General features: G+C 45.4%; 1 protein-coding gene, 1 non-coding gene and 1 pseudogene across 4 annotated transcripts in view; 1 reads left to right on the top strand and 2 right to left on the bottom strand.

Moving 5' to 3' along the window:
- The window catches only part of Letm1 (leucine zipper and EF-hand containing transmembrane protein 1), an 86,632-nt gene extending 85,533 nt beyond the window's left edge, over positions 1–1,099 (bottom strand). The window contains exon 1 of one of the 3 annotated variants that reach the window (XM_045161488.1): positions 963–1,099. Coding sequence is in view for 2 of the 3 variants with exons in the window: in XM_045161487.1 (XP_045017422.1) it covers positions 115–193 (79 nt within the window). In the remaining variant the exon portion in view is untranslated. Of the gene's footprint in view, positions 1–114; positions 330–962 lie in introns of those variants that run through there. The other 2 variants (XM_045161487.1, XM_004656029.2) reach the window with 2 other exon arrangements.
- Positions 1,100–7,565: 6,466 nt separating this feature from the next.
- LOC123453389 lies at positions 7,566–7,672 on the top strand. Its single transcript, XR_006632782.1, has one exon. It is a non-coding gene; the product is annotated as a U6 spliceosomal RNA (small nuclear RNA).
- Positions 7,673–18,965: 11,293 nt separating this feature from the next.
- LOC101617206 lies at positions 18,966–20,143 on the bottom strand (annotated as a pseudogene).
- Positions 20,144–20,561: the final 418 nt, after the last annotated feature.

Here is a 20,561-nt window from a genome sequence, read left to right on the forward strand (position 1 = left end):
GAAGGGACACGCGGGACGGAGGCAGGGACGCACGCAGGAAGTCCGCCCGGTCCGCAGCACTTGCCCGCTTCGCAGGACCCCGGCCCGTCCACCGCAGGCCCGGCGGCCGCTTACCCCGCGGGGAGGCGGCTCGGGACGGCGCGAGGCGGGTGGGCCCCCGGCCCCGGCAGCTCCTGAGCAAAATGGACGCCATGTGCCCGGCCGCGGCGGCCTCCGGTTGCGGCCTGCGGCTCCTCCCCGTCCCGGAGCCTGGGCCCGGCCCGCGTGGACCGTTGACGGAAGCGGTTGGCTTCGGAAGCGGGCGCTCAGCTCAAGGACCCGGCACCGGCTGCGGCCATACCCCGACACAGACGTCCGGAGGCGCGGGGCGGGGCAGGGCGAGCCGGCCCCGCTCCCATTGGCCCCGCGGAGGCCCGCCACCGGCCAGGTGAGGGGCGGGCCCGTCTCACGGACTTCCAGCCCCAGCGTGCACCGGGGCACACTGCTGACCGGCCCCAGAACTACCGATCCCAGAGTGTACCGAGGTGCTCTGCCCACGGGACTACAAGTCTCGGCGTGCGCCGGGCGGCTTCCGCACGAGGCGGCTGCCGAGGGCTCTCGCTCACTTCAGGCCTGCGGCGTGGTTCCGCGCGTGCCTCGGGCTGCGCACGGTGCCTGCGGACGGGCTGGCCACAGTTCTACCCTGCGGGTAGTAAACGGCCCCGGAAACTTTCGGAAAGGTGGGCTGGGGACCGATCGCTTTGACTCCAGGGAAGGACGTCGCTCCGAGGCCCTTTGTGTCCCTTGGCCAGTTCCGTGTCGCCAGCTTGCCTGACCCTGCGACCGTGCCCCACAGTGCACTGCGCCTAAGCGTGGAGGGACGCCCCAGGGGTCCCGGGTGACGCTCCCCAGGCCCGGCGCTAGTTACTGAGCTGGTATAGCGTTCTCAGTAAGCCACCCTGCCCCCAGTCCAGGATCCTCACCAACCGTGATGCGAAAAGCTGAGAACTGACTGGCTCGGGGCCTCGAGGACACCCGGCCTGACCATGAAGACCCATGGGCATTCCTACACCTGCCGCCTTTGACCGCTCCGCTCTTCCTTCCCTCCCACCTGCTCCAGCTTGCCAACTCCCGGAAGGAGACCCCCGGCAAGACCCCCCACCTTCTTTTATTTTTGTTGTTGTTTTTTCGAGGTAGGGTTTCACTTCTAGTTCAGGCTGACCTGGAATTCACTATGGAGTCTCAGGGTGTCCTCGAACTCACGGCGATCCTCCTACCTCTGCCTCCCGAGTGCTGGGATTAAAGGCGTACACCACCACGCCCGGCCCCCCCGCCTTCTTTAAACTGTGGCCCATGGGGTGCGGCTGGGTCGCCAGGCTGCAAAATGGGATCTAGGACCCAGGGCATTATAGTCCCTCTTTACAAGCCTGCACCTCCAACCCCAGGGGGCTAGTTCTTCAGGCATTTCACACTACTTACTGTTTCCGGTTTTTGCTTCTTTCATTCTCTGCAGAAAGCATGCGTGCGTGCGTGCGTGCGTGCGTGTTTGTGTGTGTGTAAGTAATTTGGGAGGAAATAGAGAATGGGCACTTCAGGGCCTCTACAAATGAACTCTAGACATATGTGCCACCTTGTGCAGCTTGCTTATATGAATACTGGGGAATCAAACCTGCGTCCTTAGGCAAGCACCTTAACCGTTAAGCCACCTCTCCAGTCCTACAGAAAACCTTTGACATACTCCTCACTGCCCCTCTGGTGTAGACTCGGCACAATAGGGAAGGGTCCTCAGCACTCACTGACTATACCTCTGCTCTCTGGGCACACCTATGCCCACAACTCCTAATTCTAGCTGGCTCCCCAGTCTTGAGAAGCTGAATATCACCTATCTGAAAACCTCTGCCAGCTCTCCTAGCATCGACCATTGGAAAGAAGTGACCTGCCTCTTTATTTTTCTGAATGAAAATCTAGGAGCTGATCCTGCAGAGGCTGCAGCCCCCATGTCAGGCGAGAGGGGGTGTTTGAAGATGTTTGGAAGCCTCATATCCACTGAGCATTGCACTTTGTAGACATCAGATGCAGAGTTATGCTAAATTCAGGGATAACTTAAAATCTAGTACTGGGTTGCCCTTTCTCTATCTTTCCCCCAGGCAAAGGGGATAAAGCACAGTCCTTGTCCTGCCTCGCAAGGGAGGCCTGAGCCAGAGCAAGCAGGTGGTCAGGGTTTGGCAGGACTCTGCTTCTTTATATATATATATATATATATATATATATATATATATATATATATATGTATGTATGTATGTATGTATGTATGTATGTATGTATGTATAGACAACTTCCATAATTGTAAACTATCCCATGGTAATGCCCTCCCTCTCTCCACTTTCCCCGTTGAAACTCCACTCTCCATCATATTCCCTCCCTCAATCAGTCTCTCTTTTATTTTGATGTCATGATATTTCCTTCCTTTATGATAGTCTTGTGTATCTAGTGTCAGGCATTATGAGGTCATGGATATCCAGAGCATTTTGTGTCTGGAGGAGCACGTTGTAAGGAGTCCTACCCTTCCTTTGGCTCTTACATTCTTTTTGCACCACCACTTCTGCAATGGACCCTGAGGACTCTGCTTCTTAAACCTCAAGTATAGGACATCAACCTAGTACCAGTAAAGACATGGGCCCTGAGCTCAATGTGGAGTGTCTAGATGCCATTGGGGAGCATGAAAAAGACCCTGGAAAGGGCAAGAACTAGTGTTCTTCATGTGGATTCCCTGAGGTTGCTTCCTCTACTAGGAAATCTTTGCAGACTTTTAAAAAAGTGAGTGTAAGCGAGAGAGAATTGGCACACTAGGGCCTCAGCCACTGCCATTGAACTCCAGACACTTGCACCACTTAGTAGGCATGTGTGCCCTTGCACTTGCCTCACTTTTTGTGTATCTGCCTTATGTGGGATCTAGAGAGTCAAACATGGTTCCTTAGGCTTCACAGGGAGGTGCCTTAACCACTAAGCAATCTTTCCAGCCCCTAAAAAATAATTTTTATTGCCGGCAGTAGTAGTGTATGCCTTTAGTCCCAGCACTTGGGAGGCAGAGATAAGAGGATCACTGTGAGTTTGAGACCACCCTGAGACTACATAGTGAATTCCAGGTCAGCCTGGGTTAGCGTGAGACCCTACCTTGAAAAAAAAAAAAAAACTATATGTATATATGTACTTATGTATAATTTATTTATTTAAGGCTGAGAGAGATAAAAGAGAGACTGAGAATGGTCATGCCAGGGCATCCAGCCACTGCAAATGGACTCCAGATGCATGCACCATTTTGTGCATCTAGCTTTACATGGGTATTGGGGAATTGAATCCCCATCATTAGTCTCTGCAGGCAGGAGCCTTAACTGCTAAACCATCTCCCCAGCCCCCTTTTTAAATTTTTTTTTTATATATATATTTTTTGGTTTTTCAAGGTAGAGTATTGCTGTAGCCCATGCTGACCTCGAATTCACTATGTAGTCTCAGGCTGGCCTTGAACTGATGGCGATTCTCCTACTTCTGCTACCCCCCCCCCACAGTGCTGGGATTAGAGGCATGTGACACCACACCTGCCTTCCATGTTTTATTTTTTAAAATATTTATTGTTTATTTATTTATTTGAGAGAGAGATACAGTAATAGGCGGGTAGAGAGAGAATGGCATACCAGGACCTCCAGCCACTGAAAACAAACTCCAGATGTGTGCATCCCCTTGTGCATCTGGCTTACATGGGTCCTGGGTAATTGAACCTGAGTCCTTTGGCTTTGTAGGCAGATGTCTTAACCACTAAGCCATCTCTCCAGCCTCCCCTTTTAATTTTAAAGGTGTGTGCCACCATGCCTGGCTCTTTGCAGACTTTTTTTTTTTTTTTTTTGGGTTTTGTGTTTTGAGGTAGAGTCTCACTCTAGCTGAGGCTGACCTGGAATTCACTGTGTTGTCTCAGGCTGGCCTCAAACTCATGGTGTTTCTCCTATCTCTGCCTCCTGAGTGCTGGGATTAAAGGCATGCACCACCATGCCCGGCCTCTTTGCAGACTTTTTAAAGAACACTAGACAGTAGCCACTTGGGAAGCTGAGGTAGGAGGACGTCTGTGAATTCCAGACCACTCTGGGGCTACAAAGTGAGTTCCAGGTCATCTTGGGCTACAGCGAAACCCTACCTGGAAAAAGACAAAACAAATAAAATAAGAGCACTAAACCAGAGGGCTTGGAGAGATGACTCAGAGGTTAAGGCATTTGCCTACATAGCCTAACGATCCAGGCTTGATTCCCCAGTACCCATGTAAAGCCAGATGCACAAAGAAGTGCATGTATCTGGAGTTCATTTGCAGCAGCTAGAGGCCCTGGTACACCCATTCTGTCCTCTCTGCTTGCAAATAATTTTTTTTTTAAAGAGTAAGCAAGAGGGAGGAAATACTGCCCTGTACTCCCTGCCCTGCTCTGCTCAAGGAGCCAGATGTAAGGAAACATAACTGCACACCGCTGTTGGCATGGCTCACACTAGCCAACTACAAGTGGGTAGAAAGCACAGGTAGATGAGAGTGGAATGCCCTAATGGTGTGGTGCAAAGGAAATTCTTTTTTCACTAATCAAAAAGCCTTATTGGGTCTTCTGATTATCAAAAGAGCACATTTCAGGCTGGTGAGATGGCTTAATGGTTGAGGCGCTTGCCTGCAAAGCCTAAGGACTCAAGTTCTACTCTCCAGATCCCAAGTTAGCCAGATGCAACAAAGGTGAGGCAAGTGCAAAGTTGCACATGCCCACTAGGTGGCGCAAGCATCTGGACTTTGCAGTGTCTGATGCCCTTCTGTGTCTCTCTCTTGTGCCGTCTCCAAAATCCCAGCACTCGGGAAGCAGAGGTAGGAGGATTGCCATGAGTTCGAGGCCACCCTGAGACTACATAGCAAATTCCAGGTCAGCCTGGGCTAGAGTGAGACCCTACCCTGAAAAAAAAAAAAAAAAAAAAGATGTGAGGGCAATCTGACTGCTACATCAAAAAAAAAAAAAAAAAAAAAAACAAGATGTGAGGGCAATCTGACTGCTACATCTGTCACCCCATTGATCACCAAGGTTGATTTGGTTGATCTGGCTGGCTAGGTGGATGTCCCCTTGCTCACTGCCCCATGTGCATCTCTTCAGAAGCTGCATGCGTCAAAGAGGACAACCTTCTCCAGATAGAGGAGGACCAGTCTTCAGTCAAGGGTTATGAGAGTAGCAGGCTGCTAGAACCTCCAAAAAAATAAAAAACAAAAAAAGAGCACATTTCTAGTGTAGCCTATCAAGTTTATAAAAATGCAAATAAATAAAAATGGGATTTTTGATGTTCATTGCTGCTCTATTCACGATAGCTAGGAAATGGAATCAGCCTAGATGTCCATCAGCTGATGATGGAATAATAAAAATGTGGCACATATGGACTGGAGAGATGGCTTAGTGGTTAAGGTGCTTGCCTGTGAAGCCTAAGGGCCAAGATTCAATTCCCAGTACCCATGTAAGACGGATGCACAAAGTGGAAAATGCATCTAGAGTTTGTTTGCAGCAGCTGGAGGCCCTGGCACACTCATTCTATCTACCTCTTTCTCCAATAAATAAATTTTTTAAAAAGTGTTGCACATTACACAATGGAGTTTTACTTGACTGTAATGATAAAAGAAGTTAAGAAATCTGCAGGCAAAACCAAAATTAAGTGAGGGGCTGGAGGGATGGCTTAGCTGTTAAGGCACTTGCCTGCAAAGCCAAAGGACCTCGGTTCAGTTCCCCAGGACCCACGTAAGCCAGATGCACAAGGGGCACATGTATCTGGAGTTCGTTTGCAGCAGCTGGAAGCCCTGGCGCACCCATTCTCTCTCTCATTCTATCTCACTCTCTCTCAAATAAATAAATAAAATACTAAAAAAATATATTAAGTGAGGGCTGGAGAGATGGCTTAGTGGTTAAGGCACTTACCAACAAAGCCAAAAAACCAGGTTCAATTTCCCAGTACCCTTGTAAATCTGGAATGTGCAAAGTGACACGTGGATCTCAGTTCATTTACAGTGACTAGAGAGGCCTTGTTGCACCCATTCTCTACCTGCCACCCTCTCTCTTTCATAAATAAATATTTTATACATTATTTATTTTTGAGAGAGAGAGACTGAGAGGGAGAATGGGCGCACCAGGACCTCGAGCCACTGGAAAAGAACTCCAGTTGCATGCACCACTATGTACATCTGGCTTACATGGGAACTGGGGAATTGAACCCTTGTCCTTAGACTTCAGACAAATGCTTTAACCACTAAGCGTCTAGCCAGAGATCCTAACTTTTTTGTTTGTTTGTTTGTTTTCAGTAGGGTCTTACCCCAACACAGACTGACTTGAAATTCACCACGTAGTCTCAGGGTAGACTCAAACTCATGGCAATCCTATTTCTGCCTCCCGAGTGCTGAGATTAAAGGCATGTACTACCACACTTGGCTCTGGCTAACTTTTTTATCTTGTTTTGTTTTTGTTTTTGTTGTTTTCCAAGGTAGGGTCTCACTCTAGCCCAGGCTGACCTGGAATTCACTACGGAGTCTCAGGATGGCCTTGAACTCACGGCAATCCTCCTACCTCTGCCCAATTTTCTCACACCCAATTTTCCTTTCCACTTTTATTACCCTCTCTCTCATCTTCTCTTATTTCTCTCTGGTAATCTCCTACCTTCTTTCATATCTTATAACCACTCTCTGATCTTCTTATTTATATAAATATTAAAAGTTTGCCAGAAAGCCAGGCGTGGTAGCGCATGTCTTTAATCCCAGCACTCGGGAGGCAGAGATAGGAGGATTGCCGTGAGTTCAAGGCCATCCTGAGAATCCGTAGTGAATTCCAGGTCAGCCTGGGCTAGAGTGAGACCCTACCTCGAAAAACCAAAAAAAAAAAAAAGTGGAAAGAAGATTAGGAAATAAAAAAAATTGAAGACTGGGAAGATGGCTTAGTGGTTAAGGCATTTACCTGCAAAGCCAAAGTACCTCAGTTGGATTCCCTAGGACTCACATAAGCCAGATGCACAAGGGGGCACATGAGTCTGGAGTTAGGTTTGAAGTGGTTGGAGGTCCTGGCGTGCACATTCTCTCTGTGTTTCCATCTTTCTCGTGCTCTCACAAATAAATTTTTTTAAAAAACAAAAATGTTTGAAAAATACCATAATGAAACCTAATTCTTTGTATGCTAATAAGATAAAAGTATCTGGGGGCTGGAGAGATGTTTCAGCAGTTAAAGGTCCTGGCTTGTAAAGCCTGATGACCTGGGTTTGATTCCCCAGTACCCACATAAAGCCAGATGCATAAAGTGGCACATACATCTAAAACTCATTTGCAGTGGCAGAAGGCTCTGGCACACCCAACTAACCTTTCTCAAATAAGTAAATATTTTAAATAAAAGCATACAAGCTGGGTGTGGTGGTATTCACCTTTAATCCCAGCACTCTGGAGCAGAGATAGGTGAATCATTGTGAGTTGGAGGCCACCCAGAGACTCAGACCACATAGTGAATTCCAAGTCAGCCTGGGCTATAGTGAAACTCTACCTCAAAAAAACAAAAGTGCTCGCTTCGGCAGCACATATACTAAAATTGGAACCTTATAGAGAAGATTAGCATGGCCCCTGTGCAGGGATGATATGCAAATTCGTGAAGTGTTCCATATTTTTCAAACTGCCTGTATTTGCTGACTAGAAAACTAATATAAATAAAAAAGGCCAGGCGTGGTTGTACATGCCATTAATCCCAGCACTCGGGAGGTAGAGGTAGGAGCATTGCCAAGAGTTTGAGGCCAGTCTGAGACTACATAGTAAATTCCAGGTCAGCCTGAGCTAGAGTAAGACCCTACCTCAGAAAACCACACACACAAAAAAAGTATCCAAGAGAAACATTTTAAAAGGCAGGCGTGGTGGTACATGCCTTTAAATCCAAGTCAACTGCCTACCTTTCTGCATTGCTGAGACATCCCACCTTGTTTCTCAAATATTCACCTGTGTAAACACTAGAAAAGAGAGAGAGAGAGAATGTCGTGAAGAGTATAGGGAGGAGGAAAAGGGCGCCCTCCAAAGAAAGACAAAATCTTATTAAGTGTCCTTGGCATTGTAGGGTGTGGTGATCCCAACACTTCAGAAGCTGAGGAGTTCCAGGCCAGCCTGAGCTATATATGAAGTACCTGTCTCAAATGCAAAAACAAAGAGGCCATGGTGTTGAAACAAACTCCTGGGAAGGGTTTGAGCATTTAGACCACTTGCATGATGAAGTGCAGGGAGGTGGAGCCTTACTGGAAGAGGTGTGTTGCTTGGGCTGGTCTTGGGATGTTATAGCTAGCTCCCCCTTGCCAGAGTTAGTTCAGTCTTGCTTCCCCCTCCCAACTGCAAAATGTGATACCTTGCCTCTGCTCTGCCCTGACATGATGAAACATCTTCTTGAGACTATAAGTGGATATAAACCCTTTGCTCCTATAAGCTGCTTTTTATCAGGCGTTTTGTCCTAAGTAATGAGAAGGTAACTAAAACAACCACTGAATTACACCTGAGTTACAAAAGGCCATCCTCCCCTTTAGTAGGCAGAATAATGGCTCCCAAAGACATCTACATCTCATCCTAATTCTGGAATTTATGACTATTTATATAGAACAAGGGAATTTGCTAAGGTGATTATATTAAGAACCTTTTATAATAGAGGAATTTAAAAATATATTTTTTTGATTTTATTCAAGGTAGGGTCTCACTCTTGTCCAGGCTGACCTACAATTCACCATGTAGCCTCAAACTCATAGTGATCCTCCTATCTCTGCTTCCCAAGTGCTGAGATTAAGGACATGCACCACCACACCCTGCAAATTTTTTATTTAGCTATTTATTCGTGAGTGAGAAAGAGAGAATAGGCACGCCAGGGCCTCTAGCCACTGCAAATGAACTTCAGATGCATGTGCCCCCTTGTGAATCTGGCTTACCTGGGCCCTGGAGAATTGAAGTGGGATCCTTTGGCTTTGCAGGCAAGCACATTATTACTGAGTCATCTCTCCAGCCTCTAGTTTGTTTGTTTGTTTGTTTGTTTGTTTTTGCTTTTGTTTTTATTTTTCGAGGTAAGATCCCCTGTAGTCTCAGGGTGGCCTTGAACTCATGGTGCTCCTCCTACCTCTGCCTCCTGAGAGCTGGAATTAAAGGTATATGCCACCACTCCCAGCTTTAGTTTTTAAAATATATATTTAAAAATTTTAATTTAATTTAATTTATTTATTTACTTATTCTTATTTTAGAGACAGAGAGAGAATGGGCACTCCAGAGCCTCTAGTTACTGAAAACAAACTCCAGACACACGCGCCACCTTGTACATCTGCCTTACATAGGCACTGGGGAATCAAACCTGTGTCCTTAGGCTTTGCAGATAAGTACCTTAACCGCTAAGCCATCTCTACAGCCCCCCCCCTTTTTTTTTAAGTTTTTTGAGGTAGGGTCTCACTCTAGCACAGGATGACCTGGAATTCACTATGGAGTCTCAGGCTGGCCTCAAACTCATGCCAATCCTCCTACCTCTGCCTCCTGAGTGCTGGGATTAAAGGAATGTGCCACCATGCCTGGTTTACAGCCCAATTTTTAAAAGTATTTTTCATTTATTTTTATTTATCTAAGGGGGGACAGCTAGAGAGAGAGAATGGGTGTACCAGGGCCTCAATCCTCTGCAAATGAACTCCTGACGCTTTTGCCACCTTGTGTATCTGGCTTTTATGGGTACTGGGGAATCAAACCTGGGTCCTTAGGCTTTGCAGACAAGCACCTGAACTGCTAAACCATCTCTACAGCCCAATGTTTGAAAAATATTTTATTTTAGAGCTGGGCATGGTGGCACATGCTTTAATCCCAGCACTTGGGAAGCAGAGGTAGGAGGATCACCATGAATTTGAGGGCACACTGATATTACATAGTAAATTCCAGGTTAGCCTGGAGTAGAGTGTAATCCTCAAAACACACACACACACACACACACACACACACACACACACATATTATTTCTTTTTTTTGTTTTGTTTTGTTTTCTTGAGGTAGGGTCTCACTTTAGCCCAGGCTGACCTGGAATTCACTATGGAGTCTCAGGGTGGCCTCAAACTGATGGTGATCCTCTTACTGCTGCCTCCCAAGTGCTGGGATTAAAGGCATGCACCATCACGCCCAGCTACACATATTATTTCTAAGATGAGAGAGAGAATGGTCATGCCAGGGCTTCTAGCCACTGCAAACGAACTCCTTATGCATGTTCCATTTTCTGCATCTGGCTTTACATGGGTACTGGAGAAATGACCCAAGGTTGTTAGACTTTAACCACTGTGAAATCTCTCCAGCCCTTTTGAAAATTAAATTTTTTAAAAATTTATTTGAAAGCATGAGAGAGAGGGGGGAGGAGGGAGAGAATGGGCACTCTAGGGCCTCTAGCCACTGCACATGAACTCCAGATGCATGTGCTTCCTTGTGCATCTGGCTTTATATAGGTACTGGGGAATTGAACTCAGGTCCTTAGACTTTGCAGGGAAGCAACTTAACCACTGAACCATCTCTCTGCCCCCTAATTTTTATGTAATTTTATTTACTTAGTTATTTGGGAAACAGAAAAAAATAAATAATAAACCAGGGGCTGGGAAGATTGTCAATGGTTAAAGGCACTTGCTTGAGAGAGACAAAGTATGCCAGGACCTTTAGCCACTGTAAACAAACTCCAGACACATGCACCACCTTGTTCACCTGGTTTACATGGGTACTGGGAACTGAATCTGGGATCTTTGGCTTTGCAGGCAAGCACCTTAACCACTGTTACAGTCAGGCTCACATTGTTGGTAGAAATCACCCAACCAAGAGCAGTTTATGGGAAAAAGAGGTTTATTTTAGCTTACAGGCTTGAGGAGAAGCTCCATGATGGCAGGGGAATATGGTGGTATGAACAGAGGGTGGACATCACACTCTGGCCCACATAAGGTGGACAGTAACAACAGAAGCATGTGCCAAACACTGGCAAGGGGAAACTGGCTATAACACCCATAAACCCACCCCCAACAATATGCTCCCTCCAGGAGGTGTTAATTCCCAAATCTCCATCAGCTGGGACACTAGCATTTAGAAGACCTAAGTTTATGGGGGACACCTGAATCAAAACACCACATTCTGCCCCTGATCCCCATAAACTGGTATCAATACATGATGTAAAATATAATGCATTCAATCCAACTTTAAAAGTCCCCATAGTTTTTATCAATCTCAATGATGTTCAAACATCCCCATAGTCCAAGATCTTTGTTTGTTTTTTCGAGGTAGGGTCTCACTCTAGCCCAGGCTGACCTGGACTGGAATTCACTATGGAGTCTCAGGGTGGCCTCAAACTCACAGCAATCCTCCTACCTCTGCCTCCCAAGTGCTGGGATTAAAGGCGCGTGCTATCATCCCGGCCCAAGATCTTTTTTTAAAAAATTTTTTTGTTTATTTTTATTTATTTATTTGAGAGTGACAGAGAAAGAGAGAGGCAAATAGAGAGAGAGAGAGAATGGGCGCGCCAGGGCCTCCAGCCACTGCAAACGAACTCCAGATGCGTGCGCCCCCTTGTGCATCTGGCTAATGTGGGTCCTGGGGAATTGAGCCTCGAACCGGCGTCCTCAGGCTTCACAGGCAAGCGCTTAACTGCTAAGCCATCTCTCCACCCCCCCGGCCCAAGATCTTTTAACTGAGCCTTAATACCAAAAAAATAGCCTCAAAAAACCCATAATGGAACAGAATAAACATTCACATTGCAAAAGATGGCACGGGGCATAGCAAAGAAATATTCAAAAATACATGATTTAAACAGGGCAAACACCAAACTCTGTAGCTCCAAGTACAACAACTCTAGCCAGTGACAAATCGCCAAGCCCACTAGTTCTAACCAGCAAGTCTCTGGACTTCCAATTCCACCCCTCCAGCTAGGCTACTCACAGTCCTGGAAAACTTCACTGGGGCCAGCAGCTTTCCTGAGTAGCCATCTCGTTCGTGGTTCTGTGTATCTCCACTGGGTCTCTACTGCAATCCACAGTTTGTCCTCATGGCCCCATGGGATTTCCATGCAGGAAACCAGAAAACCTGCTTCACACTGCCCATGACCATTTCCAAAATACAAGACAATGTTACAAACTCAATGACCCTCTCCTTCCTGCATTTCTTATACTCCACAATACCAGCTAGGGTGCCAATTTGTTAATCCAGGAGGGAACAAAGCAGACTTTGAAGAACAGGACACTCTTCAGCACTCAGGCCCCTCCAAAAGAGTCTACATTCTTCCTGTTGCCCCAGTGCAGATCAGCTGGCCCAATCTCAAAGGTTGTAATCTCTCAATTGCAGCTGAATGGGCAACAGTTCACCCAAATAATTTTTTCTGTGCCACATCTCTCTGCTCACACTAGTTCATTTCTATGCAAAGCACCCCTGCACAACTTCTCAGGAAATGGGCATAACAGCAAGCTTCCCACACAAACTGCTAGCCCAGTCCAAGCAGAGCTCGTTCTTGCCCTCATAAGCCAAACCTCACAGTCCATAGTTCTTACTGCACCCAGGTCTTTCAACTCTGACCAGAATAGTCCATCAAACTGTACTTACAGCACTGCAAGGCATCTCTTAGGCCAAGGTTTCATACCTTCCACATTCCTCTTGAAAATCAGCTCCAAAAGCCAAAGCCACACAGTCAGGTGTCTAACAGCAATACCACTCCTCAGTACCACTTCACTGTTGCAGTCGGGTCCGTATTGCTGGTAGAAATCACCCACCCAAGAGCAGCTTGTGGTTAAAAGAGGTTTATTTTGGCTTACAGGCTTGAGGGGAATCTCCATGATGGCAGGGGAAAATGGTGGCATGAGCAGAGGGTGGACATCACGCCCTTGCCCATATAAGGTGGAAAATAGCAACAGGAGAGTGTGCCAAACACTAACATGGAGAAACTGGCTATAACACTCATAAACCCACCCCCAACAATACACTCCCTCCAGGAGGTGTTAATTCCCAAATCTCCATCAGCTGGGAACCTAGCATTCATAACACCTAAGTTTATGGGGGACACCTGAATCAAACCATCACAACACAACACTAAGACAGCCCTAGGTTGTTGTTGTTGTTTTTTTGTTTTTTGTTTTGTTTGTTTTGTTTTGAGACATGATCTTATGTAGCCCAGGGTAAACTGGAACAAACTATGTAACTGTGGGCAACCTTGAACTCCTGATCCTCCTGCTTCTGCCTCACAAGTGCTGAGACTACAGACATGACTTATCATGCCCAATTAAGATTTTTTAAATATTTTATTTAATTATTTGAGAGAGAAAGAGAAAGAGGCAGAGAAAGAAAGAGAGAGAGAGAATGGTGCACCAGGGCCTCTAGCCACTGCAAATGAACTACAGATGCATGTGCCACTTTGTGCATCTGGTTTATTTGGGTAATGGGGAGTCAAACCTGAGTCCTTAGGCTTCACAGGCTAAGCCACCTCTCCAGCCCAAGATCTTTTATTGTATCAAGGATCTTGAAGTGGGAATGTATCCTGGATTATGTAATCACAAGGATCCTTAATGTGGAAGAGGACAGCAGAAGCAGAGGCCAAAGTGATGCTATATGGGAAGGATCTAACTCACTATTACTGGCTTTGAGGGTAAAGGAAGGGACACAAGCCTCCAGAAGCTGTACAAGTCAAGAAAAGGAGTTAATAGATTCTATCTTAGGGTCCTAAGGAAGAAAAAAGCCATAATAACACCTTGATTTCAGCCAATGAGATCTGCATCAGATTTTTGGCCTATAGAACCTTAACACCAAACTCAGTTATTAAGGAACTTTTGTTAATTCAGTGGCCATTTATGCATGAGACTAAAAGCCAAGTGTTTTGAAGTATTTCAGAATTTTAAATTTTTGATTATTGACAATTTCCATAATTATAGACAGTAAACCATGATAATTCCCTCCCAACTCACATTCCCCTTCACAACTCCACTCTCTATCATATCCCCTCCCCATCTAAATCAGTTTCTGTTTGACTATGATGTCATTGTCTTTTTCTCCTATTATAATGATCTTTATGTAGGTAGTGCCAGGCACTGTGAGGTCATGGATATCCAGGCCATTTTGTGTCTGGAAGAGTGCATCGTAAGGAGTCCTACCCTTCCTTTGGCTCTTACAATCTTTCCACCACCTCTTCTGCAATGGACCTTGAGCCTTAGAAGGTGTGATAGAGCTATTTCAGTTCTGAGCACTCCTCTGTCACTTCTTCTCAGCACTATGGTGCTTTTTTTTTTTTTTTTTTTTTTTTTTTTTCCTGAGGTAGAGTTTCACTTTAGCTCAGGCTGACCTAGAATTCACTATGTAGACTAAGCGTGATCTTGAACTCATGGTGATCATGCCTCCTGAGTGCGGGAATTAAAGGTATGAACCACCACATTCTGCTTTTTTGGTGTCACTCTACCTCAGACTGACCTGGAACTCACACTGTAGTTCCAGGCTGGCCTCAAACTCACAGTGATCCTCCTACCTCTGCCTCCTGAGTGCTGGGATTAAAGGTGTGAGCCAACACAACCAGCTATGGTGCATTTTGAGTCATCCCAGAGGTCACTGCTGTCTGAAAGGAGAAGCTTCTCTAAAAAAAGGTCAAAGTACCATTAGTATATGGGTATGAACATTAAGAAGAGTGCTTTCTGGGCAGTTTGGTGATCATAATATACATATTTAGCCAGATACCAGCGGGCATTACACCCCTAGGACTCATGACTTTCCCCCATCATAGGTTTTCAGTATCAGGCATGTATTCCCTCCTGTGGGGTGGGCCTCCAGACCATTTAGAGAATGGTTGGTTTCTCCCATAACAGATATGCCACTATTGCACCCATTGGCTCATTTGGCCTTCCTGGCCCATGTTAAGGCTTTCAGTGTCTACTGTTATTTATCTTCATTAATGACTTTTCTCTCTCCATGGAGGTGCATGCAGCATAGTTTTTCCCAGCTGTTCTACAGGGAGGAGGTTTTCAGCTCAGCTCCAGCAAGATTTCTCAGTGACCTTGCAGCCCAGGTATGTGGACTCTTCAGTAACAGGGTTTTACCATCTATTCCTGGTGGGAAACCAAGAGCCTCAGCAATGGCCTGTAATTATTTGGGGGCACCAGGGACCTCCCTGGCCAACAACTCACTGGTACTGAAAATTTTCTACTAACAATCTATGGCTTCTGGGTGGGCTATTGTCCAAAAAAGCAGGTTTTCATATGACTTATTCATACCCACTTAGATTTTGATTAACCCTCCCTCAACCGTCCTTTACTCAATCTCTTTCCCTGACCTCACTTAGGCCTTTTCATGTCCAGTAATCTATTCTTCTACTTACATATATATAATACCATCCCCTGAAGTCCTCCCCTCTCCTCTCTCCTTTATAGCCCCTTCTAGATTACTGGCCTCTGCTACCAAGTTTTAGTCCAACTCACATAAAAGTCCAAACATTTGTAGCTAGAATCCACATATGAGAGAGAACATGTAGCATTTGGCTTTCTGGGCCTGGGTTACCTCACTAAGTATAATTCTTTCCAATTCATTTCCCTGCAAATTTCATAATTTTATTTTTCTTTAGTCTTTTAAAAAATATTTATCTGCAAGCAGAGATAGAGAGAACACACACACACACACACACACACACATACACACACACACAGGAAGAGAATGGGTACACCAGGACCTGGAGCTGCTGCATCTGGCTTTACATGGGTAATGAGGAATCAAACTGGAGTGGTTAGGCTTTGTAGGCAAGCACCTTAACTGCTGAGCCATCTCTCCAGCCCCCTAACTATTCCTTTTGATGGGTCTGATTTTCTATTTCACTAATCTCTACTTTTATCTTTATTTATTCCTTAGTCTTTGTTTTATGAGGTAAGGTCTCACTCTAACTCAGGCTGACCTGGAATTCACTGTGTAATCTCAGGGTGGCCTTGAACTCACAGTGATCCTCCTACTTCTGCCTCCCAAGTGCTGGGATTAAAGGTATGCGCCACCATGCCTAGTTTATTTCTTCCTTACTCTTATTCTCTCAGGATTTTCTTTAACTTTTTTTTTTTGTGCTGAACGATTAGCTCATTATTTTCAGTTTCATTTGTAAGATAAAAAATAAAATTTCCTTAAAATGTTGCTTTAGTAATATCCCCCAAATTAAAAAATTTGTTTATTTATTTACTTATTTGTGATAAAATAGACAGACAAACACCATGGGTGCTATCTTGTCACTTTAAATGAATTCCACTTTGTGCATCTGGCTTTACGTGGGTACTAGGGAATTTAACCGAGGCTTTGCAAGCAAGCGCTTTTAACTGCTGATCCATCTTCCTAGCACCATATCCCCAAATTTTAATATGTAGAATTTTCATCCTTTGCATCACAACAGTTTCTAACTTCCACTGTTATTTTCCTTTTAACTCATGGGTTCAAAATCTTCCTTCTCAACTTCCAAATGCACATGTACTTTCTAGTTGTCTTTTCTTTGTTTCCTACCTGAATTTCATTGTGATCTGAGAGTGTATCCCATATGAAACTCTACACAATTTCCTAATATAGGGATATACAATAAGTTATTATTTTTTTCCAATGTAAAACATTAGAATTTACTTTTTTTGCGATAGGGTTTCATTCTAGTCCAGACTGACCTGGAATTCACTATGCAGTCTCAGGGTGGCCTCGAACTCACAGCAATTCTCCTACCTCTGCCTCCCAAGTGGTGGGATTAAAGGCATGCACCATCACACCTGGTCCAATGTAAGACATTAGAAAATTATCAGTGTCCATAAATTGTTGCATGTTAGCTCTTTTCTCATCAACACAGATTTCAAACAGCAGAAATACTTGGCAAACACTTTCAGGTCTTCTGAAGCTTACAGGTGGACTATCTACTCTATGTAGGTTTCACTGCTGTGATTAGTGCCCGAGGAGGCCTGCTTTCCTAGAGTCTTTTTACCCATGAAGTCGGTTTTTGAAATACCTGGCTTATTTGATAGGGGAAGGTACTGCAATTGGCATTAGGATATTTTTTGTTGATTATTTTTATTTATTTATTTGAGAGAGAGAGAGAGAATGGGTGCACCAGGGCCTCTAGTCACTACAAATGAACTCCAGATGCATGTGCCCCTTGTGCATCTGGCTTACGTGGGTCCTGGGGAAACAAGCCTCTAAGGGAGGTCCTTAGGCCTTACAGGCAAACGCTTAACCGCTAAGACATCTCTCCAGCCCTGGAATATTTATTTTATTCTTTTTTGTTTGTTTGTTTGTTTTGGTTTTTTTTTTTTTTTTTTTTTTTTTTTTTTGAGGTAGGATCTCACTCTAGCCCAGCCTAACCTGGAATTCACTATGTCATCTCAGGGTGGCCTTGAACTCACAGTGATCCTCCTACTCTGTCCACCCTGCCCCCGCCAACCCCCCCCCCCCCAGTGCTGGGATTAAAGGCACGCGCCACTACACCCAACTCTTATTTTATTCTTGACAGGGATGAGCACTTCTACAGATGCTTACTGCTTGTGTGAATGTTTTCAGACCATCTGGGAATCACTGAGGTTTGTTTCTATGTGTACTTATGTAGAATTCTTATGTCAAACTTTCAACTTTTAGAATTTGCAACTGAATGTCAAGAGCACATTTTGCCATCTGATGAACTGTTGTGTGCTGTGCCAGAACACACAGCTGGGACCTTTGTCAAAGGGCAGCAGCCTGGTCTGGTCACAGTCAGGGGCAGGAGTAAAGACCTACTGCTCATTCACTCATTCAATCTATTTTTGCTGAGTATTTTCCTGCAGTATGTGGACTTCAGCAGGCTGCTAATTTAATGAAGAGCAACCTGGTATGAATCAGGAATGTTCTTGCAGACCTACATCCAGTGAGGGAGACAGACATTAGACAATCATTGAAAAGTTATATAAAAGAAATATATTCCATGAAGAAGTAGTGGTTTCCCTAACAGTATACTGGATGGGGGGAAATGAGGAATGGATCAGGTTTATGTGAGGAGCACAGGAGAGCTATGGTACTAAAGCTTTTTTGAAGATGTAACATTTTTTAAAATTACTATTATTTATTTATTTGAGAGAGAGACAATGGGGGCGCTAGGGCCTCCAGCCACTGCAAACCAACTCCAGTCGCATGTGCCCCCTTGTACATCTGGCTTACGTGGGTCCTGAGGAATTGAACTGAGGTTCTTTGGCTTTGCAGGCAAAAGCCTTAACTGCTAAGCCATCTCTCCAGCCCAAAATGTAACACTTAAAATGAAATAAAGAATGAAAAAGTTAGTGGAAATGGGGAAGAATACTATAGGGAAGAAGAAATGGCTCTGTTGTGGGCATTACCATGGGTAGTCTGTTGCCACAATCAGTTTTTTCACATTGCTTGCCCCTTACATCAGGGGAGAACAGAGCAAAAGAAAGGCAAAAACCCACAACTTGAAGAAATGACAACAGAAATTTACTGAAGTTTTAAAGCAGTTCTCAGTATGGCATTCAGAATTGTTCGCAATGCTGCCTTCTGCTAAGAATATTCAAGTGGCTATAATTTCCTAAAACTTGATGCCTGGCTCGGTGTGGTGGCACACACTTTTAATTCCAGCACTTGGGAGGCAGAGGTAGGAGGATCACTGTGAGTTTGAGGGCACTCTGAGACTACATAGTTAATTCCCGGTCAGCCTGGGCCAGAGTGAGACCCTACCTCAAAAAAAAAAAAAAAAAAAACTTGATGCCTGAACACACAGGGTCAGCTGCTTTATATACAAAAGCCTCCTGACTCAGAAAGGGCCTCTCATTTCCAAGTCTGTTCCAAAACTAGAAAGATAGTTCAAAAGAAAAACGAAAATTACAAGTCACAATAGGATGCATACTCCTACCAGCATGGAGTCTCTCATTCTGCTTTGGGACACACTTCTGGCACAAAGGCTGTGGTCTGCCTTGGAAAACCGTCACCTTCAATCTGCCTAGGAAAGCCAGGCCAGCAAGTGTTCTTAAACATATCACTTCTAAAGAAGCATGTTTGCAACAGACGAAGCCAGCACAGAGCCAGGTGGCCAACATACTGTTCTTGCGGACCAGGCATAACTCCCAGGCATTTTGGCTCTCCAACGTGCTCTCCACGTCCACTGTGATATTGCGTTCACTCTGCTTCTCCAGGCAGTACTGAGGGCCTGATATTTTCTGAGATCCTTTTCTTTGCTTCACTGCCTTCAGCAAGATTTCCTTCATGGTGACCTTGGTGTTATCCACCTGAATAAGGGAGAATTCATGAGCAGCGTTTATTCAAATAGTGACTCTGGATGTCAAACCAGGAGATGAATACTTCTCAACAGAGCCAAAGTATTGAAGCCAAACTTATGAATGGGCTCAATAGAGTCCAGTAGGGGGGAAATCCGTGGCCACCTCCCCACTGTCTTCAGCAATGTGCAGGGAGTAGGCACTGACATTGTCATTGAGCTTTGGCTCCCGTCCTTTACTTGTATACTGCCAACAAATGAGCCCAATGAGATCTTGCACCCTGGCGCTGGCCATGGTCAACACTGTCATTGGCAGCAGTCTGTTCTGGCTCCAGTGCAGGGGGAGGTAGACATCAGTCTTCTTGGTTGTAGTTGAACCTATATGACCCTTGCCATCAAATTTGGAATACTCGTTAAAAGGGATGTTCAGATGCAGAGGGCACTGTTCCAGGTGTACAGATAATATTGAGTATTATAATAATATATTCCATAACTTGGAGGCTTCTCTTTGAGGAACTTTTTTTTTCAAATAGTGACTAACTCCTGAGCTGATTGCTTAGAATTTGTCTCTTTCCACTGAATATTTTTGCATTTGATCTGGTTTTGTCTCTCTTTGGAGAGTTGGTCTAATGTTTGAGCCTGTGTTTGAGCGTCTTCTAATACCAAAGTCCCAACTTGAGGTAATATCGACTTACTGGGTGTAAACAGCCCTGAGTCTCATCATTGCTTCCCTGAATTTCCGACCCACTGTCTCCAGGCATTGAAGGAAAATGAATCTTCTCTAGGTCAACACCATGATCAATGAGAACCATCTTACACATTCCCATGTCATCGCTGGTCACGCGTGACTGTTGAATATAAGCTAGAATGGTAGTTGGATTGTCCAAGAAGCCCATCTTTTCTGTAGGCCGATGTCCTTAAAAGACTATTTTCTCCTTTTTATATTGTTTCAGGAGCTCACCTCCCTAAGTCACAAAGCTGGCTGTCAGGCTCAGGGCAGCTTCTGCTTCTGGAAAGGGCCAGGAAACTGGTGCTTCCAGGACCCGGGGGCTCAGGCCTCAGGGGCGGCACAGGGAGCTGAGGGGTGAGGGGCCGCCAGGACCCGCAATTTGAGGAGCTTAGCCCGCATGGCGAACGAGGGACCTGGCAGCTGGGGCAACCTTTACCTGGAATTGCTTCCACACTCAGGGCTGGGTCCGGTCGCCTGGGACACGTTCCTGGGGTAGGCCCCAGCTCCCCCACGCCTCCCGGCCCCTCCCCGAACTCTGCACTCCCAGGATACTCAGGGACCAGGGACCCCCGCTCAGACAGACC

This window comes from Jaculus jaculus, chromosome 11, assembly GCF_020740685.1.
Source record: "Jaculus jaculus isolate mJacJac1 chromosome 11, mJacJac1.mat.Y.cur, whole genome shotgun sequence".
In the NCBI taxonomy this organism is placed as follows: domain Eukaryota; kingdom Metazoa; phylum Chordata; class Mammalia; order Rodentia; family Dipodidae; genus Jaculus; species Jaculus jaculus.